The sequence below is a fragment of the Lissotriton vulgaris genome, chromosome 2_1 (assembly GCF_964263255.1).
Source record: "Lissotriton vulgaris chromosome 2_1, aLisVul1.2, whole genome shotgun sequence".
Taxonomy (NCBI): Eukaryota; Metazoa; Chordata; class Amphibia; order Caudata; family Salamandridae; genus Lissotriton; species Lissotriton vulgaris.
Genome location: NC_141687.1, coordinates 227,951,747 through 227,979,589, shown reverse-complemented (window position 1 = coordinate 227,979,589; position 27,843 = coordinate 227,951,747). Strand labels below are relative to the sequence as shown.

Genomic DNA, 27,843 nt, shown 5'->3' with positions numbered 1-27,843 from the left:
CCGACAGGAGACAACTGGCTCTTCTCATTGAGCCATCCCCATACCATACGACTAGCTCATACATAACATGAGGGGTGCTCCTGGAGGATAAAACTTCTAGGTGTGTTGGAAAAGCTTCTCCCCAATCCGAAAGCTCTAGATCTCGGGTACATGCCCGGGTATATCCCTTGTGAGCGCCCACAGAGCTCAGTGAGCCTGCCACCCGTGCTGGGCGACAGGCTAGTGCCCTGCAAAATTGAAAGATAAGGTTGCCCACCAAAAATCTTTTAATTTAAAACCAGCAGCTCTTGAATTTGCTGGACTTCTATCGCACTCTCATGCAATTTGCTTTGATTTTTCATTCAACTGGCACCTGTTTTTCCCACGGTGTTCCTATTTTTCAACAACTGGCAATTAGCCAAGATACTCAACCTTATCACAACGGCTCCAACATATGTGATAACTAATGTGGTCAAATAACTTAAAGGGTGCACCCTTTCTGGGTTGGCTCTATTAACTGACAGGTGTTTGGCTGCCTTGGTACATAGCTGGTATTATTGGATTCTAAATGGGAGCCATAACTCGTGTTCGATCCGCCAAGAGTGGAGAACAAAGGTGGCAACATGAGCAGGTTTCTGCCTGGTGCAGCTGAAATTGATAAACAGAGCGTATTGCACGCGGGAGCGGCTGTGCAAAATGGGGCTTGGAGGGTCTGCCTCATGTTTGAGGAGATTGAGTTCTGAGGGGTACCTAGCTGCACACCGCATGGGAGTGCCCAACAGTGAGGAGATTGTGGGAGAAAGCGAGGATACGTCTGTCAGAGGTGATGGAGGTGCAGATTCAGCTTGCGCCTCAATTGATTACCTTGAGTGTCTGCGTTGAGCAAAGGCTAGAAAGCTATATGCTGCTCTTCTGCAATGTCGCCCTGGCTGTGGCACGGCGGAGAGCTGATCGGAAATGGGGAAGCCTCATTGCACCCACACTGGAGGAGTGGGAAAGGAATCTGGATTGGCGATGAGGGCAGAGGAGTTGGTGCACAAAGCCCAGGGCAGTTCTCACAAATGTGAGGAAAATATGGCACCCAAAGTTAACGGCGAAGGATGGGGGCTAACAGTGGTAGACTATGGGGTGGATGAGCAGGGAGAAGCTTTGGGGGTCTCCGTGAGGAACTGGGATTGACATGGAGGGATGGTGCACGGATTTGCTTGAGGGGGTGAGGGTGACTGACCCTGCGGTAGTGCCCCAAGTGTATGTTGGACTTAGATTTTGGGGTTGTGATCTTGGTGTGTTATTAAATGGCTGCATGATAGCAGCTGGCTGCCTCTTCTTGGATCGGGTGGGGGTTATGTTTATCTGGGGGTTATTGGCTTGTTGAGGGCTGCTTAATATGAGTATTGTACCATGGCTTCATTGGATATTGAAAATGCCTATTTGTTGAAGCAGTAAATCTAAAGTTTTTTTTTTTTTTTTTTACAAAAAGGAGTTAAGAACAAAGTGATATAATAAGTATAGTTGTATAACAACTATTGTAATCAGACAATTATGATTTGACATACTATTGCTTTAGTTGGGCAGGATATTGAGAAGACTGCGAGAACTGCTTTTTAAAATTCAGGTAGAACAAAGTGGAGTATACCTAAACCTTGAAATGCTTGCCACAGAAATATTCTACGACTATGTTAAGGATAAAATTGCCCATAATGCCCAACTTCACTCAAACTCTTTAAGAATGGACATGTTTCCTACTGAAAAAATATTCTGAATATGCAGATGTGCGGAGTGTGAAATGCTTTTTATTACCACTGTTGAATGTGTGAAGGAGCCTCTCATAAGTCATGATGCCCCTCCTCTCCCACAACAATGGCACTAAATAACATATCACACTTTGCTCATCCAAGCATATGATTTATGCTATGGAATTATTTTAGGTGTATTTTTTAAAAAAAATTATTCAACCAAAACCAGGATGCTAGGGGTTACTTTTCTGTAGCAGGGTAAAATCACACTCAAGAGATATGTGACTCTCAGGTGAGTGGTTTCCAAGTGTAAAGTACTTGTTACATGCAATCTGTGAGACAGTAAAAATGTTTTACCCACATCACACTTGCTGTACTTTACCAATAAACCCTAATTAACCTTTGTAGTGTAGCATAAATGTGTGAAATCTTATTTACTAATATAATTGCTCTAAATAAAGTTATTGGGCCACATTTATTTTCACGGCCATGGCGTATATACATGTTTATGGCACTGACAGCTTATTCCTAAAGGCTCCATTTGGTATTACATACAGTAAATGTGCTTCTTTCCTTCAGAATTAAAGGACACACCATTGCTTATTTTATTTCTGAAGTCTCATAATGATGTTCTTCATAGTTAGCTGTTGACTTTTGATGAACATCACTTCCCCTTGTAGACAGCAGACAGGCATTCTAAGTGGTGTAATCCCCTCTTCAATGTAGGATCTAAACTGGATTGATGGAGTCAATTGTCTAGAGTGCTCAAGTGGACGACAACGTGCATTTTCCACGTTCAATGGGAACATCAAGCCACCTGCAGATTTTGCCTGCTGACATCATTGGTGGTACAATTAGGAGACTGTTAACACTGATTGGCACCTTCCCAAAGAGAACAATGAAGATCCTGGTTGGCACCGCAAAGGCAAGAACAAGCCTTCGGCAACGTTGACATGCATCAACCGCTCGTCTATACGCTTTCATGACGAATAAAGCCGCCTCAGTCTTTTGGCTCCAATCAAGCGTAGAAGGCATTGACTATGGGAGTCGCTCACCACTTAAGCAGGTGTGGTTAGAGAATGGGGTTGGACAATGCAGACTTCTGCCAGGTCCCCGCGGTTAAAAAGTCATGTCTAGCGGATTTGACCGGGGCAGGGTAGTTAAACAAGCATTAACGGGAGTCACCATCAATTTATGAGATATACAAGGTTCCTCATTCTCTAGCAAGGCTGGATTTGAAGAGGTTCTGGCTGATGGGCCTACAGGACAGATTCATTTCATGCTGCAATATTTCATTGTTAATGGTGTGGTTGACGAATCCCTTGTCTGCTGACCACATGCTTAGTCAAACGAGACATAGTACTCTGAAATTGCTTTCTAGGGAGGTGGTGTTTAGTGTTCCTCTAGTCATTGAGTGATTTTTAATTAAATGAAATGTCGACTTTGAAAATGTACATATGGTGTTAGTACATTATTGTGATATGACATTGTTTAAAGAATTAAATAAATTAATCTTGGGTGGGGTGCTATTTTTATTAAAAGGAATTTCAATGTGTTGAGTGTTTTATGCACCCGTCATTGTTACTAAACATATTTTGAAACGATTATGCACCAGGTAGATCGGCACTATGAAACCCGCAAGGCTGTCTCCAAACAAGTGAAATAGAAGACAACAATATTATTGTGCTGATCACAGGAGGTAAGACCGGATGAGCAAGATGCAGACAATATTGAATCATCACCGGGAGTTATGTCAAAGCACTATGGCGAGGTGGGGTGGTGTGGCCAACACCCAACGCGAGTTCCACGCCTGCAGGTATGAAGCATTGTATGGCAGAGTAGAGGAGAGGTAATTCATCATACCTGTAAGAAATCGCTATCAGCCATACATGTGTAACTCACCCAGAAGTCATAACTAGCGATGTGCTTACTAATTGCATACAACAATGAAGCACTGCAGGAGATCCCAAACTTTGACACATTTCTGAACTTGGGAGAGCAGCATTATTTCTTTTCGTTTGCGGGGGCGAAGGTGTGTGCAAATTGGAGATGCTACCAAAACATTATTAGAGTAACTACGTGAAGGTCAAACAAGCATTACATTGGCTTGAGCAAATGCATCTGACTTGGAATTGGTATGTAAGTAGGAGGCTGAGACTACAACATTTTCCACTAAATATTTGTTGTTGCCATTCGGCGCTCTTGTCAATTGATACCTTGGGTTATGGATACATCTCTGCCAACCATGATGGGGTGACCATGTTCCTCTGAATAATTGAATGTCCTTTACCATTTTTTACTAGTGGAACTCCTCTTTTTGTGGCCCTTTTTCTGTGTTTCTTTCCTTGCTACATGTAGTCTCTCTCATACCTGGAATATTTTAATTAGTTCCATGTGTTCGTTATACCCCTTCAAGATGGCGGCCGGAATTAAGAGCATCTATGGTCCCCACATCAAGGCATTTACTATGCTCCCTGACTTACAGTCACTCCCCATATTTTCAGTTTCTTTGTCATAGACCCTCACCTGATTATATTATTTTATTATATAATGTTTTCACTACTTTAAACCAAATGTCATGGTGAATTGAAGTACTGGCAGCACTGGGCCCATTTTGACCTCATTGTCGTCCCAGGGGCATTGTTCTTCCACTTACGGGTACCTGAAATAAGATAATTTAAGACCCCCCCTTCCTATTGAGATATTAATCCCATATGGTCTTCCCATTCTCATGTTTATCCTGGTTCTCAGGTGTGGCCTACTCATCACTTTGTACAAGTCCATCCAGCTCCCTGCCCTGTGGGTATCCTTTTAGTTTTATGTCTGAAGCTCACACTCATATTAAATTAGGACTCCATTTTAACTATGTATGTATAATGTGTGTTTTTCTATTAGATTCTATTATATTTATCGGGCTCAATTTGACTGAGTCCGAATGATGATACCCAATTATCCCTATGGGGTTGAAACGTCTACCATGATTGCAGACCCTATTGTGATTGGCTATGGAAGAAGTGGGCCAAGCTGTTCTGATTTATGACACACACTCTTGATCACTATATGTCACATGTGTATCGTGTTTTTAAGAGCACCAAGAACCTTCCTCACTACACAGACACCCCACTATGACAGATAATTTGAACTTAAATATTAGGTAAATGTAATCATAAATAACCATTTGATTTATTGTAATTAACCACAATATTATCGGTCTAGGGATCACTGAGTTCTCTGACATAAGCATAGCCAAGGTCCCACACAACTTAAGGGTTCCTTTTTTATTTTAAACACTTTTCTGGGGCAGGCATATAAAGCGGTTGGAATCACCAGTGCTTCACTGTATCAGTTCCTTTTGTATTTAGACGTTTTAGACTATTTTCTTAGGTAGTCCTTAATGGGAATGTACTAAAAGCTAACCACTTTTGTTGAATCAATACAAGTGCCTAAGCACTAAAGAGCCCAGAAGATTCTGGTGGAAGCCAAAACTGGTCCAAGGTGGTAAATTATACCAGGGATTCTGGTCGGCTCCTCTGCTGGGTTGGTGGATGTCCTCCCCTCACACTTCAGCGTCCGCTCGATCCCTGCCAGCTCGTTGGCAGCTTTTTGTCCAAGACACTCACCTGCATGGCAGCAGCACTTTCAGTGAAAGAAATGTTGAACATCTGCCATGTCTGGGAATTAAGCAAACACAAGGAGATGATGGACGGAGCGCTGAAACCTTTCAGACACTCACCCCAGTCATAGACCATGCATGATGGATCATAGGGGGAGTGAGAGAAGGAGGTGGCACAGAAGATGCTAAAAAGAAATGCATGGAGGGAAGACGGATACTCTTTTTGCGAATAGGTAGGGTGGGGTGTGTAGGCCCTTCTTGAAGTGGTAGAGCGAGACAGCACTGAGTGATATTACTTCCTGTGTTAGTGAAAGATGTGACAGTACCTCTAGAGGTAGTTACGAGGATTAGAACCTCTTGAGACAGGGATAAGTGTGCGTGCAAGATACCTGGACCCTATTTACCGTTCTTGTAGAATCACAATGGTGAGAGAACTTATATTTTTGTGTAAGCAACCTCCGAACGAATTCGTTTGTTATAATCTTTACAAATTTTTAAAATCCTTTCTACCCTTATTTTAAAAAATTGAATTTCTTTTAATGTGTGTAAAATGTATAATTTTATGGTCCTCTGTCGAGTACCAATACAAAATAAAACTTTTTGACTGACTTGACTGGATAAGTGTGCAGTACATACTGAGAGACAAGGAGAGTGCAACTGTGCCTCTGAGGTGCATATATAGAGGTAGTGCAAGTTAGGCTGTGACTGTACTACTTAAGGAGTGTTTTTAAGGTGGAACCGCAGTGGCACACTTCCTACAGTCCTGAATAATACATTTTTCATCCAATGACATGCTTTCCTGCATTGCTGAAATCACTGCAAAGTTAGGCGAATTAAAATAATGTGAATAAAACGATACACTTGAAACCAAAGGGTAACTGTTAATTTAAAAATCTGCGTGGCGGCATGTTCTTCATGTGAGCTAACTGAAATCTCTTAACAGTGGAACACGACGAATAATAATGAGAAATTGTACAGTGACAGGAAATACCAAAACATACCTTCCTCAGCAGGCAGTTCTGTAGATGCACAGTCGGGTCACAGAGAGAGCGAGACATACAAGGGAGAAAAGAGAGAAAAAAAGAAGCATTTACTTATTTAACAAAGAATGAACTTCTCCATTGACTTTTCTTTGCAATTATCAAAAAACATTAAATTCATTAAAAAGCAAGATTTAGAGCGATTAAGTGATTTCATGAATATTTGTCCCGAATTAATGAATTCACTTGAATCTTACAACGAGCGAACATTGCGTAAGCCCTCTGGCCCTGAATGAAATGTAGGTAACCAGGATACACCCTGAGATTCTTGTGGAGCAGTGGTGTCTGCACACTAGTCTAGGACCCTTGTTCCAAGCACTGTGGGACCACCGATGTGATGATACCGCACCTGCAACTCTAGAGCAGAAGGTGCAATATTTTCTGGGTGCGGCGTTACTAAACTATTCTGATTTGTATCCTGCGGAATGCAGACTTACTATAAAAATAGGTTTTGCCAGAACAATTTACACAAGTAATTCCCACAATCCAGGCCATTTTCTGGGGCCATATTCCACCACGTAAAACCTAGTGAATAGGAGTTTAGACAACCCAGGATTGCAGAGCTTCTCAGAATCCAGATTCAGCCTCTCAATTCGCATTGCAGCCGAATTAGGAATTCAGAAAATCTCCGAATGAGGCCTTAGCGGATAGTTACAAACAATTTTGCTCTTAGATATTATTTTACGTTTTCTCATTTGCCTCTGGATGACGATTCTACCACTAAAAAAGTAATTTGACCACCAAGACACAAATTTCTTCTTAAGTATTATTTTAAGTTTTCTCATTTGTCTTTGGACCACAATTCTACACACAAGACTGTAATTTGCCTTCAAAGCCACCACATGTGCACAGCCTTTGTTTGAAAGCAGGCCAGAGGAAGCATGGAGAGGGATTGAAGAAGTAAGAATGAGTGTCATCATAAACGAAATGAAACATATATATAAAGTGCTAGAACATACCCAGTTAGGGCTCAGGCTTACAGTGTGTCTGAGCCATAAAGAACCAGGGGGAGTGATTGTTCTCACTATTTTAATGACATTTAAAATATATATTTAATCACGAGTATATCCAAAAGCCACCTTATATTTTTAACAATGAGTTGAAAGAAGTTGGCAATATACATTTCTAGAATCCATTAGAATAAAATCTGATCCTTTGACCTTTACCACCAGTCAACACATCCTAAGTAATTCGGCGGTCCGTGTTTCCTTGCTCAACTTTCCACCTGCTAAAAGGATAACTTAAGAATTGGCCTTGGAAGAAGCTGCTAAATATAGTATATGCTACACTGTCAACATTTTCACAGCACCTTAACAAGATCTTCGATGCTACCTATGAGGAGTCTGCGGATAGTCACAGCCCCACGGATGGGGAAGGATGGTAAAGGCCAAAACTAGTCACAGGCTGCGGTTCAGAGAGGATCTGCGTTCGCAGTTTGGGCTGGAATGTACCTATCGGAGCAGGACCAAGGCTAAGTTGCACATGGATGGGCCTAATCTAAGATGGCATGGTGGGCAGAAAAACAATGTGTTGGACCTCTACCAAGAGCGATTGCAAGTAGGTAGACTATTTACAAGCATTCATCCCATGGACTTTTGTGTAGTAGGTGCAACACCCAAGGGTATGCCCAGATGTGGTCCCGTACTCACTGTGCCACTGGAAGCAAGCTGCGACCAAATGAAGATGCCCACATTGACTAAAGCTCGTTTTGGGTTGCTTATGTTCCAGTTAGAGAGAACCTTACTTAGCAGTTCCATATAAAAAAATCCTATTGGAGCCGGACCAGGGCTGATTTGGCAAATCTTATGTGAGGTGGCAAGGTGGGCAAAAGAATGATGGGTGTGAACGCTAGTCTAGGTGAGTGTCATTGGAACGCTAGTCTAGGCAAGTGTCATTGGAACGCTAGTCTAGGCGAGTGTCATTGGAACGCTAGTCTAGGCGAGTGTCATTGGAACGCTAGTCTAGGCGAGTGTCATTGGAACGCTAGTCTAGGCGAGTGTCATTGGAACGCTAGTCTAGGCGAGTGTCATTGGAACGCTAGTCTAGGCGAGTGTCATTGGAACGCTAGTCTAGGCGAGTGTCATTGGAACGCTAGTCTAGGCAAGTGTCATTGGAACGCTAGTCTAGGCGAGTGTCATTGGAACGCTAGTCTAGGCGAGTGTCATTGGAACGAGAGTGTCATTGGTTAGACTATTTGCAAGTCTTCCTCCAATCACCTTTTATGTGTTTGATGGGTTGTACATTATATCTGCTTCCACAATTTAGGAATGAGTTTCCACAAAGAATAGCAGGGAATGTCACGGTGCCTAATTTGTGCAATTAATACGTTTTTTCTTTTTAGGAACCCACTGCTGGTGCTGGCAAATGCTGAATTCCAAGACTGCCTTGTCTTGATTCCACCTCATGCATCTTTCTTCCATAACGCCGCACTTTCTGTCTCTTTACATCAGTCTTGAAGGTTCATTTTAATCCCTGTTTTCCCTCTTTGTTCTGGTTTCCTTATCTTTATCTTGCTCCTTCTTTTCCCCCTTTTCTTCCTTTCAGCCTCTTGCTTGAGGTTAAAGTCTGATGATGAAAAATAAGTCTGGGTCCCTAAAAGTGGGGGGGTGCGGCTGTCACATATAGGTCAGGATTGACCTATTTGCCAGTAAGGGAAAGGGGGGGGAGGGAGGGGAAAGAGAAGGGGGTGCTGGGTGGGACGTACGGGGGGAACAGGGCACGGCACGACACACAATAGAGAGATGGAGTTCAAAAAGGACATCTTCTAGTCATGGGGAACAGGTGGGGTGGCGAAAATGGAAAGGAGGCAATATAAGAAACAACGCTAATGTAGTGATGATAACATGTTGGATAATTAAACCGATAATGTACAGAAGAGAGTGTAGGAGGGAAAAGAGATGTGAGAATGTGTACGATGGGTATTAGGGCTGTAACATGGAACGTATGTGGGCTAAATGATCCCCATAAAAGAGCAAAAATAGCGCTAGCCTTGAAACAAATGAATCTGGATTTTGTATTTATACAGGAAACTCATATTATGACAACACAAGCATATGTCCTGACTCAGTTAGGATTCCACCTGTTAGTGCACTCAAGTCAAGGGGTTAAAAAAAGAGGGGTAGCTATCTTAGCTAGGAATAATAATATCTTAACCAGGAAGAAAGCACAGGACAAATGGGGAAGCTGGGCCATGGTTGAGTGCTTTATCGACGGAGAGTGGATAACATTCGCAACTGTTTATGGTTCAACAGAGGATGACCCTGATATCTTCCAATTTTTAGATGTCGAGCTAGCAACATGGGCACCAAAAATTATATTGGGAGGCGATTTCAACATTAACGGAGCAGATGGATTAGGGCTAGGTTCCTTTGGAAAGTATAAAGGCAGGGAAAAAAAAGTAAATCAGGCACTACATAGTCTGGTTTTAAACAATGCTCTTTCAGATGTGTGGGGGAAAAAGAGAATGGATAATAAAGGCTTTACATATTATTCTGCTCCGCATCGAACATGTGCAAGATTAGATTATTTCTTCATTTCAAGTACTACCATTTCAAATTCAAAGATCGAAAGGTTGCCACGGATCCTTAGTGATCACAACCCTCTAGTACTCACTATAGCAACAAAAACAAACACTAGACAATACACAAATTGGACATTCGAAAGAGAGTTATTGAAAGACGAAAAGTATATAGAACACATGAATAAATGGATTATTGATTTGAGCCGGACCAGGGCTGATTTGGCAAATCTTATGTGAGGTGGCAAGGTGGGCAAAAGAATGATGGGTGTGAACGCTAGTCTAGGCGAGTGTCATTGGAACGCTAGTCTAGGCGAGTGTCATTGGAACGCTAGTCTAGGCGAGTGTCATTGGAACGCTAGTCTAGGCGAGTGTCATTGGAACGCTAGTCTAGGCGAGTGTCATTGGCACCCTAGTCTAGGCGAGTGTCATTGGAACGCTGGTCTAGGCGAGTGTCATTGGAACGCTAGTCTAGGCGAGTGTCATTGGAACGCTAGTCTAGGCGAGTGTCATTGGAACGCTAGTCTAGGCGAGTGTCATTGGAACGAGAGTGTCATTGGTTAGACTATTTGCAAGTCTTCCTCCAATCACCTTTTATGTGTTTGATGGGTTGTACATTATATCTGCTTCCACAATTTAGGAGTGAGTTTCCACAAAGAATAGCAGGGAATGTCACGGTGCCTAATTTGTGCAATTAATACGTATTTTCTTTTTAGGAACCCACTGCTGGTGCTGGCAAATGCTGAATTCCAAGACTGCCTTGTCTTGATTCCACCTCATGCATCTTTCTTCCATAACCCCGCACTTTCTGTCTCTTTACATCAGCCTTGAAGGTTCTTTTTAATCCCTGTTTTCCCTCTTTGTTCTGGTTTCCTTATCTTTATCTTGCTCCTTCTTTTCCCCCTTTTCTTCCTTTCAGCCTCTTGCTTGAGGTTAAAGTCTGATGATGAAAAATAAGTCTGGGTCCCCAAAAGTGACTGTCAGTGTCCATCACCCAACACAACCACAGAGAAAGAGATAGCAAAGATGAAAAGCAAGGGCAGGGACTGGAACCAGAGAATTATGCAAATATTTAAGGCGAAAATCTATGTCCTTGACAATTGAAGAGCCAGAGTTCATGTTCATTATTTATTCATTCTTTTAATCAGTAATAGGATATGCAATAATGCTAGAAGGCTTGGATTTACAAGTACATACGGATTACATACGGATTGGCTCTGAGGTGGTCACATGTGATCGTGAAACTCTTTTCCCCAAAGCTCCAGTCAGTAGGGTTTTAACCTAGAGAATCTCACCTAGAAAAAATCTGCAGCCAGATTAGAATACCGGATTAAAATGTCATAACTTTGGATATTTTTGGTAAAATCAATCATTTCCATGAAAGTGAAAAGTATTTTTAGAGTCACGCGAACACAGAGACATTTTTGTCCCAATGAAGACACAAGTCTTCAGTTACGCAGAACTCAGTTCAAAGAGCAGCGTAGCGGAGAGTGCTCGGATTACTTACCTGTAACCTTCATCAGTCCTAGGATCATGTTGCATCTATGAGGAAGCACGTGTCCCACCAGGACAGATGTCAAATAGTCTGTTTTCCCATTTAACTTAAAGGAACCTACCTTTCCCACAATACCTATACTGAGCAACCAAAAAAAATGTAGCAGACTCCTGGGATGAATTGACTGAGTCACCAAGGGGGTTTTGATTCCCACCATGGGAGAGGCTGAATCATGTATACGTCCAGGTTTACCCTGGACAACAAATGAGGGGAATCATTCACACAGGGTCTTGCACACCCAAGAAAATTATGCAATTGCAGTTGATCATCTAATTTTCATTGCATGCCCTTTGCTTCTCCTCTGATCTTCTGCCTCACAGCAGCCAGCAAATGTTGTATAGGCATGGAGATGTGAGTGGGTGTATGCGTGTCTATGCATAGGTAGGTGTCACCTATCCAGGTGCACTGCACGTTTGTGAGGTGCATATGTAAATGTATGCATACACCTTTTCCTGGCGTCAATTATATGTACACCTCAAAAAATTCTCAGTGAATTGGTTCCATTGTTTTTTTAACTTTTTTTATCCTTAGCAGGAAATAGAAAGAGGTGCGTTAAATTTCTATTTTCAGACAGGCGGTAGTGCAAGAGAGTCCAAATTACACAAAGTTCTAAAAATTCTGTATAACCCGTTCATAGATATTTCATCCACGTCACAAAGAGCAGCTTATGGAGAGCAAATGGTTGCTTTGCGTTCGAAATTTCCAAACCCTTTTCCACAGAATTAGGATTTGAAGAGTTTTCCAAGCAGATATTCCTTTTACCTCTATGGAAATCCACCAGTCGCAATGAAGTGGTGGGGCGTGCCTTTGGATATGTGGCACAGAGACTCAAAGTCATCCCTTTGCAGGCATTCGTGGACATTTCAATGGGTTTCCACTTAATTTATACTTACTTTCAACACTAATAAATTCTGGAAGTTTGCAAATTTGATGAGACGATTCAAATTGCCTCATTATTTATTAGAACATTACAGAAAGGTATTTCTTCACGTATGAGCAGAAAGAGAACAAGTAGGTAAATATACAGATAAAAATTTACAGCACAGACAGACTATGCAAGAGACAGTAAGGGAATAGGAGTATTCCAGGAAATCTCTGACCTGCATAGTCTTGTTTTAAGAAAGGGCCATGCAAATACCAACAAAATACTGCTGGGGGGTTTTGTGAACTTTCTGGAGTTTCTGGAATCTGTGCAAATCATAGTCGGTCACCTTCAGAAGAGTGCTTTTTCACATTTTCCAGGCCCTTTACGTGTCGAAGCCGCATTCATGTCCGTCAAGACCATGAATTCTGGGAGAGGTTTCTGGTTTTCAGAACTGGTCTGTCTGGGGAATCTTTGCTGAGTATCACACTAATCTTGAGGAGAGTTGTGGCGCAGCGGCCAGAGCGGCTGACTCCGGAGCGCGGTCTGAGCCTTAGCTCAGCATCATGAGACTCTGGGCAAAAGCTGACTCAATCTACCCGACAACTCCAGCCCCTTGAGGAGTGATATTTTTTTGCTTTATAAATACGAATTCTCATTATAATTGTCACGTCAGCTGCCACATGCAAGAATTTACCCTTTGTGCTTTTTTAACAGGCTTGGGGTGGATTCTGCGCTACTGAATGAACAGGGCTTGGAGGGAGGCATTTTTTGCAACACCAGAGTCTGGAAGTGCCTGCAGCCCGGAAAAAGCTATGACTTGCCAGACGTGTTTTTCTCACTGGCCTGACAAGCCAGGAATTTGTAGGCACTTTCTATTGAAAGGCGGATAAATAAACCAGCTACATTTTGGAGAAAATTCGCCGAGAGGTGAAAACCACAAAATGTGCCGCAGCTTCATTTCATTTTAATTTTGCACCTAGCTAAAGTTCACTCTTTCTAGGTCAGTGTCATACTGGGGAATCAACAAGCAACACCAGACCCTCACTTGGGAATGATGTCCAACGAAAAACATCGAGCTGTTGATTTTGTATGTAGAGGCCTTGATTGAGCAGTGCACGGTGCTGGGTGGCTTCAAACCCCGCTTGTGACATTTGCTTTACGGTCTGGTAACACAATGCGAGCACCATGTGACTAAGGGTTAAGCCAAAGAAATGGGGAATAACCACCCATTCACTGGTTGTAAAACCACATTTCCTAATTCTAAGTGGTCTATAAGGCATATAATCACCACCTGCTCTAAGCAGGCAGTAAATGTGTACTTTGGCCTCTGTATGTGGCAGAGGTGGGGATGCGGTTTGGGAAGTTGGAGAGGGAAGGGGAGCTCAGTTCTAGCAGGGGTGGGGGGCATTAGCAGGGGAACACTGTATGCTCCCCCCCTGCCAAAACAAACGGGAAAAGAGGGTTGGCTGCTGCATCAAAAGGCTAAAGTGATTTTTCCGAGCTCAGTTACTACTCTGTAAATACAAGTCTAGTCTTCAGATACCCAGGCAAAAATCAGCAGGAAAATAATTCCATATGGTAATTGCACTCTGCCTAACTCATAAGTACGTAATGTAACCAGAGTCATCCAATGTGGGGAATATTTGGGCACAAAGTCTATGTGGGACTTTAAATATTACTTTAAGGCCTCCCCATCCCACCATTTTGATATCCCAATTTTTTTTGGAGTCTTTCAAGTTTAATAAATGTAGCCTTTAAAACCTCATGCTGTCTAGAACGTCCTTGGGTTACGGCTTTACTAACCGGCACACTTGCATGCTAGCTATTGAACAAATCCTCTGCAATCCTAGCCCGATTCGCCTAGAACTCATTGGGATTATATTTACGCTTTGTAGTTTTATACGACCTGCAGCACAACCCAAATAAATTAATAATAAAGCTGAGAATGGAAAGGTCAAATTCTGTGCAAGATCATTAACAACTTAACATGATATTCGTTCTCATAACGTTCAAAGGATAAAGAGAAAAACAGCCTCCCCGCGTTTCAATATTTGGAGGCTAAAAGCCCAAAAAGGCCATTTACACAAGTCTTTATCCTGAGCAAATGTCCAATGAAATTCAAATTCCACAAGTATTTAGTTTTGAGTGCCTCAAGTTTTATAGAGGATTTGTTCAATAGATTGCACGCGGGTGTGCTGGTAAGTAAAGTGGTTACCCAAGGAAGTTCAAGACAGAATGAGGGTTTAAAGGCTAAATTTATAAACATTTGAGAGACTGAAAAAATGTAAGATATCAAAACGGTGAAGGGGTGACCCTAAAGCAATATTTAAAGTTAAATAGAATCCCACGTGGACTTCGTGCTCAAATGTTTCCCACGTATGATGACCTTGAAAAAGGCTGCTACTCGGGCTGCATCTGTCTTTTGGATAGACCTCAATGTTTATGAGACTTTGAATACAACATTTGAATTATAATGATGCAGAACTGGCAGTAACATTGCTGTATTTGAAATGGGAAATTTGGAATAAAAGAAGTCCCTACGGCTACATACTTGTGGAATTTGAATTTCATTGGACATTTGCTCAGGATAAAGACTTTTTTGTTTTTCATATTTCCAGATCAGCACCAGAATAGTAAAATGTGGCCCATTCTGACCCAATCTTCAGCCTTTTTTCTTTCCTAATTACAATAAAGTGAATTCCTCCACATGTCAAACAGAAATGTTAATGAGTTAGCGCTACATACTTTTAACAGCCCAGCTAAAGGCCCACAGAGGTACTGCACACGAAAGCGAATCTTGTATCTGTAATGTGCTTAAAAAAATGCAGCAAAAACTAAAAGCGGTTTAATGACGGTGTAATGGGCATTTGGAGGTTATATAGTAACTCAGTGTTCATGGGTTGCTCTGGTGCAAAGGTATTTAAAGGATGCCCTGGAGGGTCAGATGAAGGTGTTATTTTCAGCATACATTGATGAGATCCGCTGAGATTCAATGTCTGTAAATGTATTTTTTGTGCATACCCTCAAAATCTAGCATGATTCTTCAGGGTCGGACTGAGAACCAAAACTGGCCCTGGCAAAGCGCACGGCCGGCCCCCCCAACCCCTGGGGAGGGGCCGATTTTGTTACAGGGCCGTTTTTGTAGCAACGACCCTGTAACAAAAACTGCCCCAGGGGCCCAAAACCGTCCCCCACCCTTGCAGCGCACCGGGGAATTGCCCGGTGCCCGCAACGGCCAGTCCGGGTCTGCACGCCTTCCATGACACAAAAAAATCTGCATGCAACCTAGGAGGACCACACATAACCTTGTCATACAAGTCCTCGGGTCACTGACACACTTTGGCACACTTGGAGGCTACTGAAGCCTTGGTTTGTGGGATAAGAAAGATAGGTAAACGTCTCACTCTTAAGTTTTTTAATTGCTTGGCCACACAGGACCCTTCTATTTAAAGTGCCAATCGCTGCTCAAGAATGCCTGGTGAAAACATACCACAGGTTCCTAGAACTGCTTGTCTTTAGGATGGAATGAAGCATTGCTCACCAGTCGTAAATATATCTCAATGGGTCGAATGTTTGTTGCAGAAATCTGTTATTAGCATGCAGAGCGTACAATCATATCTAAGGGTGAGTTGTGTGAATGGAACGTGCTATCTAAAAGCTCAATTTTATTACCATTTGTCAGACTCTGGTCTTGCTACCTTCTCCACCCATATTGTTAGGAGAGGTTGTTTAGAATGTGCCCCCAACTTTGCTATTTCCATGCAGTTTTTGATATTTCCGGTAGCTGGGCAACCTTGGATTTCCAGGCCCTTGGCTACCAGCCCTCGTGGCCCCAACCAGCTCTTGTCCAAAGCTCCCTTTCGGCAGCTGGATATTTCCAGTTTTGATAATGGGCTGTGATTGGTTACCTGAGTGTAGTGTTACTGGAAGGGGCACCCAGGAGCCCATTCCTGTAAGTCCCGTGCTGGCCACACTAACTGTTCACACGTTGGTTTTGCTGTTATTACTGCAGACCTGCGTTCATTTCGGGAAAATATGAGTTTGCTACTGGAATTCCACATTTCCCTGAATTATTTTTATGTGAACTGGCAGGACGTGAATCACTGGCACCTGGTGAGGCACGGTTTGCCCTGGCATCCTATCACAAGTGGGAAGAGAGCATACGTTGTCTAGGGCTAACCAGTTTCCTTGCAACAATATATGGTCAGGTAGAACAGCGAGACTATAAAGAGAGTGAAGCCCAAAGCATGCTAGTTCCAATATTATACCCCAAGTTTAACCGTGGTTACAAAAAAACAAAAATATTTCTGGATAGTTGTTATGGGAACCTAAAACAAACAATGAAAGATTAAAACACACCTTGAGACACACAGACCCCCGTAAACCCACAACAGGCCAGTAGCCATGCGGCAGAACCTACCAGAAACACCCCCAAACCTCCCTCTTCTTTCTTCCTCCTCTTCCTTCTTTCTTTCACACTCGCCGCTAGACCGCTGGGGCCAACAGACTCGTCGGCGATGAAGTACAGCAAGCAAGACCAAATGTCATTGTATACAACGTGTTACCCTTTGACCGTCTGTAAGTGCCCCGCATCGTTACTGTACTGTATTGTATTATACCTTTTTTCAATAAAATACTTTGAACTGAAAAAAAAAACGTACAGGAAGAGGATACAAGTGAACACCAATACCTTTGCATAGCTAGAGATTAAGCATGGTTAGGAAAAGCTAAAATAATTGTGGCTAGTGGTTAGGTTGAATTTAAGAAAAGAAAAAAAGATTGAAAAGTATATAAATAGGACACAAGCAACCAACACCCTGTAAATATAGCAAAACACTGAGGAGTGGCTTCAAGTAGAAAAGCGTGAAATACAACACAGCAAATCGCCTTTTTAGAGCCCATCTTAGATAGTCTTCTTGGGGTCCAATACGCTTTGTGGAGAGTAAATAAATGATTTTTCTTTAGCAAAGCAGCCTTAACATTCTGCCATAGAAGCGCAAAAGATACTTGCCATAGGGTTTCTCGATCGTAGTTTGGCAGCTCTCTCCTCCAGATCTCATCGGACCACTGCCGAGATTCTTCCAGAGGTTGGATTAACATGTTGTACCATGCAGCTATTTCTTTACCTCCGATGTTTGTGGTGGCTGCCTTTTTTTCAAAGAGGTCATTACCCTTACCCAGATTTTTAAGGGATTTGGCCCAACTTGCTAACTGATAGTATTTAAATTTGGAAACGGTCCCTCTTGTGATGTCGTGAAGTTTCTGCCAAGAAATTATGTCAGGGCCTTCCAGCAGTTCGCCCCATCTTGCTACACCGCTTGTTTGGATAGGAACCGCTTAAGAATCTTGAAGACAATTTGGTGTGCCTGGTGAGCTACAAATAGGGGCATATGTACTGTAGTAGTGTATACGTTGTGATGTTCTTATTTGATACCATCCTTTGCATGCTGCTAATAAGATCTTTAGTTTAACCTTCTTAAAGAATTGTGGGTCCCCAAATTTAAACAAAAAATGTCGGGCTTGATCTTGAAAGTCTATAGTCAAAGCTTTCAATAAAGGTGTGTAAGCGTAATGGACCCCAAGAAGACTTTCTAAGATGGGCTCTTAAAAGGCGATTTGTCAAAAATGTGGGGAAGCAGATGCAGACGACGTGCACAAGTTCTGGCGATGTCCATCAATACAAGGTTTTTGGGACAAAGTAGATGTAACGATTTCCAGCATTGTGGGGTTTGAAGTTAAGGTGAGTGTCTCTCAAGTAATTTTTGGTATTACTCCGGATGAGGAAGTCACAATTCAGATATCTAAGAACAACAAAATATTAATGTTTGTGCTTTTTCTATCGGCGCGTAGGGAATTATGTATCAAATGGATTTCCCCTGTTTCCCCACTAGAGTGTGAATGGATTAATTCAATACATAGATTTGCAAAATTAGATAGAGCGATAAGCGACACGAAGAAAACTGCAGTTTGGAAGATCTGGGATGAATGGTGTAATAGAGTTAACAACATAACTGCATAAAGATACCCATAAGAACAAGGGTAGGAGTTAGTTTACCTTCAAGTCCAGTCTGGGTCCCTTCCTTTTTTTGGGGGGGAGGTGTGGGGGGTGGGGGGGAGGTCAGCCTATGATTATGTTGGTAGCCGTACAGGCCAGGAAAAGCCCACCATGGGGTGGTTTGAAATCTCCTGGGGCAGAGGTATCTGCAGGACCTGTAAGAGTGGAGAATATTGGAAGGCTAGCATGCAGAAATGTGAGGCTTGAGGAGAAGGAGGCCCCGGTGTGTGAAGTTATCTCGCACCTCCTCTGTAATCAGAGTGATCGGAGGTCTCTACCCTGGAGTGCCTGGGTATTGGCAATAAGAAACTCCAGCCAGCGTCGATTTCTTTGCACTGTTCTTACTCCCCCCAAAAAAATAACTCCTAATTACAAAAAGGCTAAAAACAAATGAGGACATAAAAAAATTTTTTTTAGATAAAAATAAAAGAAATACAACACAGCCTAGAACACACGTTGGCTTAAAGTAGGGCTAGTTCCAGGTCAGATTTTTGGGACATTCAGGTGGAGTAAAATGTACCTATAAAAAATCTGAATTCGAATTATTATCATAATCAGTGGTTAGCCAGAAATCCAGGCTTGGATTAGGTGGAATGGATCACTGTTGAACACCCCCAATGTAAGGAATTAATTTATAAAAAGTTCAAAGGAGTAAAATACCCAAGATCTATCTTTCAACAAATTTCCAATGGGGGTGGGGGGATTGTTAGGGGGCTGGGAATTATAGTACTTAATTTGTACTACCAGTTGTTAGTAGTGGCTATGAGCACTCTTTTTCAGAAAGAGAAGTAAATGTAAATGTAGTATACTTGTAAAGCGCACAGCTGCCTCAGCAACGGGGCGTCCCGGCGCTGTATAACGCTGTGGAACCCTTCCTGGTTCTCCCTGTGAGATGCCCCTCCTGGGCACCCCCACGGTGAAGCCAGGCATACCAGCGTTGTAGAGGCCGTTGTGGAGATTAAGCAAGCTATTGCCCAGAGTTGCAGTGTGGGACCCATGACTAGAGTAGGCGCAGAGGCGAGGGAATTATCGAGTCCGCGGACATTAAGCCCAAGACCCTGCCGCATCGGGAATTGAACCCTGGTCCCGGGCCTGATCTCTGCTTCAGGGTCTGCCGCTTCTAACCAGTGAGCCACACTTCTCCATGAAGTGACCGAAAAACTCAGCCATGCTACGCGGAGTTCCGCAAGTGGCAGAGTGCATTAGGTCACGCAGTTCACGCTATTTTTGAGCGCCAGGAAAATCAGCAGGAACAGCACCATGTGCAGCGCAAGAGGGCGGTGCTTCTTTCTGCCACTCGAATAGATGCTCCACTCGAGCGGCAGCTTTCTCAACACATACGGATGGTTTCTCAACTCGAGCAGTCATGACCATCCGTGACCGCCCACGCTGAGAAATCTCGCTGGGAGGTGGTTTAGTGTTGGATTTTCATTGCTCGCCAACAAACAAGCAAGGAAAATAATCTGCGGAGGGCTTAAAACTCACCAAACGCTACAAATGGAGCGGAGTTCACCGTCCAGGCCTAGGTAAAAGCTGAGGTAGGTGCTAGGAGTGTGGCACAGGAATAGGTATAAATAAGGGAGCGGTTTGTAGGTAAAGGTAAAATATGTAATCCCATGGGTATTCGAGGCAGCAATAGACAACATGATATTGATTAAGTAAACCAGACCAGGAAGTGTTTACCGGTCTGTGACATGGGTTCACCATGGTCTATCCATGTGCATATCTTATCCCTTTGAATATCAAATCCTCCCTTTCTAGCACCCCATTAGGCTGAACCTCACCCCTCAAGGTCCACAACTCGACACATTTCACGTACAAATGCATTCAATGGAGAACATACCTAAACACATAAATATAACTTCCGGTTCAACTGCTAACCGACACACACCTAGCTACTTGGGAATAATGAAATGTGAAAGTCTGCATTTTAACTTCAAAAGGCACTGAGTGAGAATCAAAAATGTATAATCTGGAAAAACGGGCCAGTGGCAGTGACGTCTCGAGACAGGCAGAACTTCCGCTGGGTGCGCGCGTTATTGGCGTGAGAGTAAAAGCGATGGGGAAGAGCTGCGTGCTGCTGGGTGAAAGCCTGGAGGCTAATTTTAGCCTTTTGACTTAGTCCCAAACCACATTAAATTCAAGCTAGTGCAACAGCAAAGGATGTTATACAAAGGGTCGCAAATGATTGCTTCCCCACCCCCCTCAAAGATGGAGATAAACCGCAGTCCACATGCTTGTCAAGAAGCGGAAAGGGACGTGAGGCGAGTGGAAACATTCTGACAGGAAGTGCGCGCGCCCTATCTGCGCTTCTCATCTGGGGGCGCTAGACACGCGCCTTCCTTTCCCTTAGAATGCGAAAGCAACGCAACTTCTAGTTAAGCAGCAAACGTAAGATGGGTCTTGTGGGTTAAATAATCACAGTAACGAACAGGACCACAAAAATCTCGTATGGAAGAAATGTACCTTTATGTTTTTCACGCTATGGGCTACAGGGCTTCGATGCACTCTATTTTTTAACAGTTTTATCCAGCGTGAAACTGCCAAAGAGTATTGAAGAGCTTTACATTTGCACCAGATTGCGTTACACAAGGTACAACAAATTGCGCACATGGAGATTTCATCTTGCCCAGAATCACAGGATGCTCTGCAGATAATGCTGCACTGGGCTTCTCTGCACATATGGAATGCACTCACAGCTGCAACAGTGTACGTTTCCAAGCCCAAAGCCGATGTTGTTTCCAGACCATGCATGGCTTGCGTGCACATGATGGATTAGGACCCAGATCTTTTGACTGGGTTGAATGTGTGACATTGATCCTCATTCGGTCCATCACCTGTTGTTTTTGCAAACTTGCGTGCACATGAAAGCATGCACCGACAGTGCACATTAAAACAAGCAAAGACAAAACAATAAGGAAGGCCACACTGTCTGAGTGCAAGTGCTTGATACACCCGATTCTGCAAAAAAAACCTTCACCAAGTATAATAAAACATTCAAACACAAGCTCCCAACTTCCAGAATAAAAGGGCTCCCAGGGCTTGCTTTTGATCTTATTGATTATAGGAAAGTGTGGTAGAGGTTGTGAACGTCCCATTGTCAAACCTTAAATTCGTTGAGAAATAACACCAAAAAATAGGTGAAAAGATCACAGATCAGAAAACACCACATTTCTATTTTGCTGAATTATGTTTTTTTGTAAAATGAGTGAAACGTTTTTAGACTTTTCTTTTATTTCTGTTGTATTTTGATTTTTTTCACGACAATTTTCTCACATAAAGCGGTTTGCAGGCACATCTTTCTTATACTATTAACTAGAAAAAAGTTCAACACTTTGCATTTCACTGGAGCGTAATCTAGCATAATTTTGGTATTCTGTTATCCTATTGCCACATTGCATAATTACGTACCATTTGTGACGACAATTTAGTGTGAGAACACAAGATCAACACAAACTACCATAACCTCGACTGTATGTGATTTTTGTGCTTTTTTTTTTTAACGAGATGAACACTTATGTCCAAAAGGAACACCGACAAGGAAGCATTTTTCGCTAAAATATAGCTCCAAATGCAGGCTTTGCATTGTATGCACTTTTTCCAAGATTTAATGTAATTACGCAGAGAAAATTATGTGAATTTCATACATCTCTGGCCACAAAGAGTTGATGGAACAGTGTTGAAGCTTTGATAGGGACACCCAGCTCTGTTGTGTCTCCATTTGCACAGCCAGTTGGTGGTACTATGACAAAAAAGGCACAATTCGGAAAACATGAATACTGCTCCATCTAAAGGAAATGGTTTACTTCAGTCCCTCCATGCATGGAAGAGGCTCATTACAAGTGCTCCGGACCCACTCCCTGTAATACACTCAGACCAGAAGTAACTTTACCTGGCATCCCATTAGCTACAGAGGGGTGGACTTTCTGGTTATTCTGACTCTAACCCCGAGGTTCCACTGGGGAATGGGAAAATACTCTAGGATAATTCCAGGTCTCATTGACCTGGTAATTCCCTATTACTCCTTTGCCATTTTTAGGAGACACAAGCTCCAGGGGAAACACAGCATCTCAGGCCGTTTTCGCAGATCTCATCCTTTCAATGGGTCTTTTAACTGCATTTACTCGGCTCACTAGAATTAAGGGGCACTTAACGAACACCTAAGAGAAAGACTAAGACCACAATATTTAGTAATAGAAAACTTATATTTAGGCAGATACGGAAAGGCTGGTTCAGGAGTTGGGTCTTGAAGGGAAGTGCTAGGGGTCTGCAGAAAGAAGTAGAACAAGGGGTCATAGGAGGAACTCCCGCTTATTGAGCTACAAGCAGGATTATGGATCACTATCACCAGTGTTTGGTGACCAAGCGACATTAGATTGTGCGGGTAGGAGGTAAGCAGCCACAGTACAGTTCCCCAATAGGGATCTGAAAAAAATTAAGATATTCTGCAAATTAGTATAAAATTAATGGTCTTAAAGTCTACAGAACAATATTGAAATATGCTTTTGAATTCAATTTAGGAAGAACACTAATCAGATTCATGGACTTTCTGCGAAACTGCAAATATTGAAGCACTTCCAACAGTAACCCGAAGTGCACTTTAGACTATGCACTTCTCAGGAATGAATTCTACAGAAAATAGATCTGAGGATGAATTAAGCATTTTAAAATTTGCAAATGAAATAGGCGTAGAATATTTTTTAAATCCATGAATTCTAATTGGAATTACTTTTTGGGGTGACTGAGTCCAGCATAAATTATTTGGGTCCCTTCTGCAGAAGGCAGGTGCAAAATTACGATGGTGTCCAGCTCAGGGCCACAAAAGAAAATGACTTACATATGCTTCAAAAGGAAATTAATTACATAATCCGTGGTTATTCTAAGACTCTAGTGTCAAGCATGTCCTCGTACATACACAGAGGACGCCCCAAGAATGCATCATTTACCCTTAAATTTTACCAATGACACCTCAGGAAACTAGCAAAAAACACAGTTGATGGACAGAATGCAGAACAATGTCTTACATTCACCCCAGTACAAAGATCTGGGCCTAAATCCATCGTTTGTTTGCACTCCACACCACCCTAGGTCAGACAATGGCTATATGCAAATCAGCCTTGACCCTGTGCCTCATGGGAACAGTCCAGCCCGAACTACCAAGCCATGTCTTTCCTAGACCGGAATCAAGCATCCAAGGACCGGTTTCTAGCTATCAGCCTTCTTCAGCCTGGATAGCTTGACTCCAGTGATGTGGAGAGCCTGGGACTCACGTCTGAGCATACCTCAGGAAACTACACTGGCTTCCAACACACAAATGCGCTCTTTTGAAACTCTTCCCACACACATTCAAGGGAATACACAACTCAGGCCCCACCTACCTGAACAGTCACATCTCCTTCCACCAACCACGCAGATCCTCCGCTCGGCAGGACTCCTACTCGCACACATCCTACCCATACACAGAACCAGATCAGGACGATGGGCATCCCCTTACATCACTCCTGAAGCATGGAACGAGGTCCTATGCCACGTCAGAGCCTCCTCTTCGCATCTTAAATTCTGCAAGAAGCTGAAGACCTGGCTTTTCAATTAACCAACCTACCACAGGGAGAGCTAGACACACACACTTTCTCAGTGCCATGATAGCCTTGCGGCCAATAGTGCACTCTACAAATACACATATCTTCACTTACTCTTTTATAAATAAACATGTTTGTGGCAAATGTGATCTAGAAAATAATAGACATTTACCGCGATTACAAAATGAACAAGGAAACTGAATTACTGTTCCGTCTGGCCCGTTTGAAAGCCCCTGCTCTGGCCTTTACTGCGACCACAGTTCACAAAACGTGATTTGCATCATCTACATTTCAGTCTATTGCGCTCGCTTCATGGACTAACAACAAGATGATTTGTAGAGCGCATAGTTACGTCAGCTGATGTCTACCAGTGCTGGGGTTTCATTTCTGCGATAGACAAATTGCCTAGTCTTTGAATGACTGCATTCGGACAAAATTTGAGTTCTAAACACCATACATTAACACCATTTATCAATGATTGACTGCTAACATTTCTGTTTGCCTACAGTGGAACTGGGTGAAAAGTGCCTGCTTCAGTGGTCATGAACAATTTGCCGTTAAAATTTAAATGCCTGATTTTTGTACGGTGATAGCAATATTCTGCCTGGAGGCGTGCAAAATAGAAAAGGCATGTTCACAATAGGAGCGACGGGCAGGTAAGACTAGGCATATTCACAGTAGGTGTGATTGACATGTTAGAATGGGCATGTTAGCAAATGGTGAGACACGTTACATCAGACATGTTCACAGTAGGTGAGGTAGGCATGTTAGAATGGGCATGTTCACAAAAGGTGAAATTAGTACGTTTACAATAGGTGTGATGTACATGTTAGAATAGGCATTTTCGCAGTAGGTGTCGGGAGGTTAGAGTGGGCATGTTCACAATAAGTGCGATGGATACATTAGATTGGGGATGCTCACAATAGGTGTGATGATCATACTAAAAATGGCACGTACACAGAAGGTGTAATTAGCTTGTTCACAATACTTGTGATGTACATGTAAGAATGGGCATGTTCACAATAGGTGTACTCGGTGCATTCACAAAGAGTGAAAAGTACATGTTAGAATGGGCATGTTCATAACAGGTGTGAGGGGCATGCTAGAATGGGCATATTCACAATAGGTGTGAGGGCATGTTAGAATGGGCATGTTCATAACAGGTGTGAGGGGCATGTTAGGAGGGGCATGTTCAAAACAGGTGTGAGGGGCATATCAGAATGGGTATATTCACAATAAGTGTGATGGATATGTTAGAATGGGTATGCTCACAATAGGTTGAGGGGCATGTTACAATGGGCATGTTCACAGTAGGTGTGATCTTCACCTTTTGGAGAACTTGGAGATTAAAGTTTTTGGGAAGGCGGCAGCCACATTCTGGATACTTTGATCTTCTCATTCATCTACTTAACTCTTTCCGTGCTCATGACGAGCTCAGCTCGTCATGAGGCACGGTGCTCCGGTGCTCATGACGAGCTCAGCTCGTCATGAGCCGTGGAACACTCACACGTGGGGATAATTCCCCGGCTGTGCTGAACGTTCCACGGGAACGGGTGTGGTCATGACGAGCTCAGCTCGTCATGAGCACACGAGCACTGTGCCTCATGACGAGCAGCACGGGGGCACTGTGCCCGCCCCCCCCCCGCCTCCCAGCACAGCGGGGGAATTACCCACGCTGCGAAGGGGCTAATTTCTTCCTCACCCAAGGAGTTTTATGAGAACTCTAGATCAAGCTTTAATATGGTTATAATATGGGGAATGAAGGGGAGGTTTGAAGACTAGGTCATGCCATTTACATTTATGTCCTCAACAGTGGCAGCTTTTCCCTACCTAAAGCGGTAGGGCGGGCTTGGGTGGAGAGTGCGGCGGGTTGAAGCCAGGGAAGAAAAACAAAGAATGTTTTTTTTTAAAAAAGACTTACCTGCTGCCACGCTCTGCTTCTTCTGACTCCTTCAGCGCAGTTCTTCTTGGCTGCCCATGGCCGGAAGGGGATTGGCCCTCAGCACAGGCTCTGCACCAAATCCAGGAGCTGCTCTCACACGAGAGCAGAGTCAGGATTGGTCTGAGTGGCCTCGTTTGCCGCTCAGACGGTGCAATGGAGTCTCTGCAGTTTCTCCAGCCCGGCTGTGTAACACAGCCAGGTTAGAGAAACATAAGTGCACATGTATGTTTGGTCAGCCTCAGATGGCCGGCCAAACACACATGCGCACTTATGAGTGCACTTTACTCCTCCCCGACTTGCTGGGCCCCACCCGCCCTATATTTTAGTTTTGGGCTCCGACAGAATAAATAAAGTAATAACAACATTGCGTTGTCGTCATTTTATTTATAGTCTGCTGACACGGGCTGTGGGTCGAGGCTCCTCCGCCATTACGGAGAAGCCGTCCCTGCGGGTCCTCAAAAGATAAAAGTCAGTCTTCAAGACGAAGCGGAGTCACATACAAGAAGTTTTTTTTAACACCCTGTGCTCCAGGGCTGGGACAAACAGAAGAAGAGAACGGAAAGTCCTCACAAGTGACAAATAAGAAGCAAGAAAATGAGACTGACAAAGAAGTCAACCAATGGTAAGCAACTGGGAAGCTCTAAGCCCTCTGAAAGCGAACAATGTGCCTCGCAATAGACCGTGCAGGCGCCGTCTTAGGCGAGACCAGAAAAAAAACAATTTTCATGAAGTTTGCAAAGCTTCAGCTTATCAGCAGTAGTTTTCAATAATTACAATGCGGAGAAGTCCAAGGGCTTCAAAACGTGTCCTGTGATATTCCTCAGTCTGCTGGGAGCTGGGGTTAGAAGCATGCATGCAGCTCTGCCATTTAGGATCATTTCGTGCAGATACTTCAGCTGCTGAAAGATGCCAACAATCTCATGGATCAAGACCGAGCCAAAAAATGCGGAAATCAATGCGAAAACATAGATTACCACTTTTTATTCCCCCCAAAATCCCTGGAGTATTTGTGCCCCACCCCTTCCCTCCTGGAAATATTGCTGCCTGGGGTATTTGCGAGGGGAGTAAGTGCTGGGCAGAGCACATCCCGCCTTGTTACGGGTCCTAAGTGGAGGAAACATATCGTCGGTGGAGAGGCGCGGCCTGGGGTTTCCCTTTCAAGATGACGGGATCTCCCCGTGCAAACAAGAGCCCAAACCGGCCGGGCCTGCCCAGGCGCATTCTTGGAGCCAGAGCACAGTAGCCTGCAACAAAGCACACACACACACACAGCACCCCTGGCACACACCCAGATCTAAACGCACACACACGGGCATACAACGCTGTCTGCCGCTGCTGGCCCCCGGCCACCGAAGGAAACACTCGCGTCCAGGCTCCGGGGCCTTTTTTTGTTACTCTTTCCTTTGGAAAAACACAGCTCTGACAGTGCGATTGTTTAGCCCTGCTTTTCAACAATCGTTTTGGCACAGGTCAGTGGAAAAAAGAAAAAGAAAAGAAAAAAATGCATGTTCAGTGTTTGCAGCAGCTCTCAAGACGTGTCGGCCATTGAGAAAATAACACAGGGGGGCTTTGTACGGTTAGAAGGGTCGCTATGGAAAAAGGCTCCCCCCCCAGGTGAGCGGCTAAAATGAGGAACAGCGCTGCAGTTGGAAAGTCTAACCCACGAGACTGGAAAAATAACACTTGGGCTGGACTGTGCGGTGTATATAAATAAATGAACTGTGTGGCGAGACGCCTCTGCAGGTGCAACAGGCGGCCAGAGGCCCCCAGCCATGGGAGCACGGCGTCTTTAGAGTTACTATTACCAAGGCTCACACTGGGCCCGATTCCAGAAGCTTTTCCTCACACAGTATTAACGTCTGTTAAAATGGCACAATAACAACGTTAGAAATGATGCAAATTGCACCACACAATGTACTGCATAATTTAATCAACATTGCCACATAATTTGATTTGCTTTCC

The 27,843-nt window shown here is 43.4% G+C and overlaps 1 protein-coding gene across 4 annotated transcripts in view; it reads right to left on the bottom strand.

Moving 5' to 3' along the window:
- Positions 1-27,843, bottom strand: part of ATP2A3 (ATPase sarcoplasmic/endoplasmic reticulum Ca2+ transporting 3) — a 504,701-nt gene that overhangs the window by 399,539 nt on the left and 77,319 nt on the right. For 2 of the 4 annotated variants that reach the window (XM_086954806.1, XM_086954805.1), the window contains exon 2: positions 6,330-6,347. The exons of the other annotated variants lie outside the window; for them this stretch is intronic. In XM_086954806.1, coding sequence (XP_086810932.1) covers positions 6,330-6,347 — 18 coding nt within the window. The remainder of the gene's footprint in view (positions 1-6,329; positions 6,348-27,843) is intronic. 4 annotated transcript variants of the gene reach the window in all.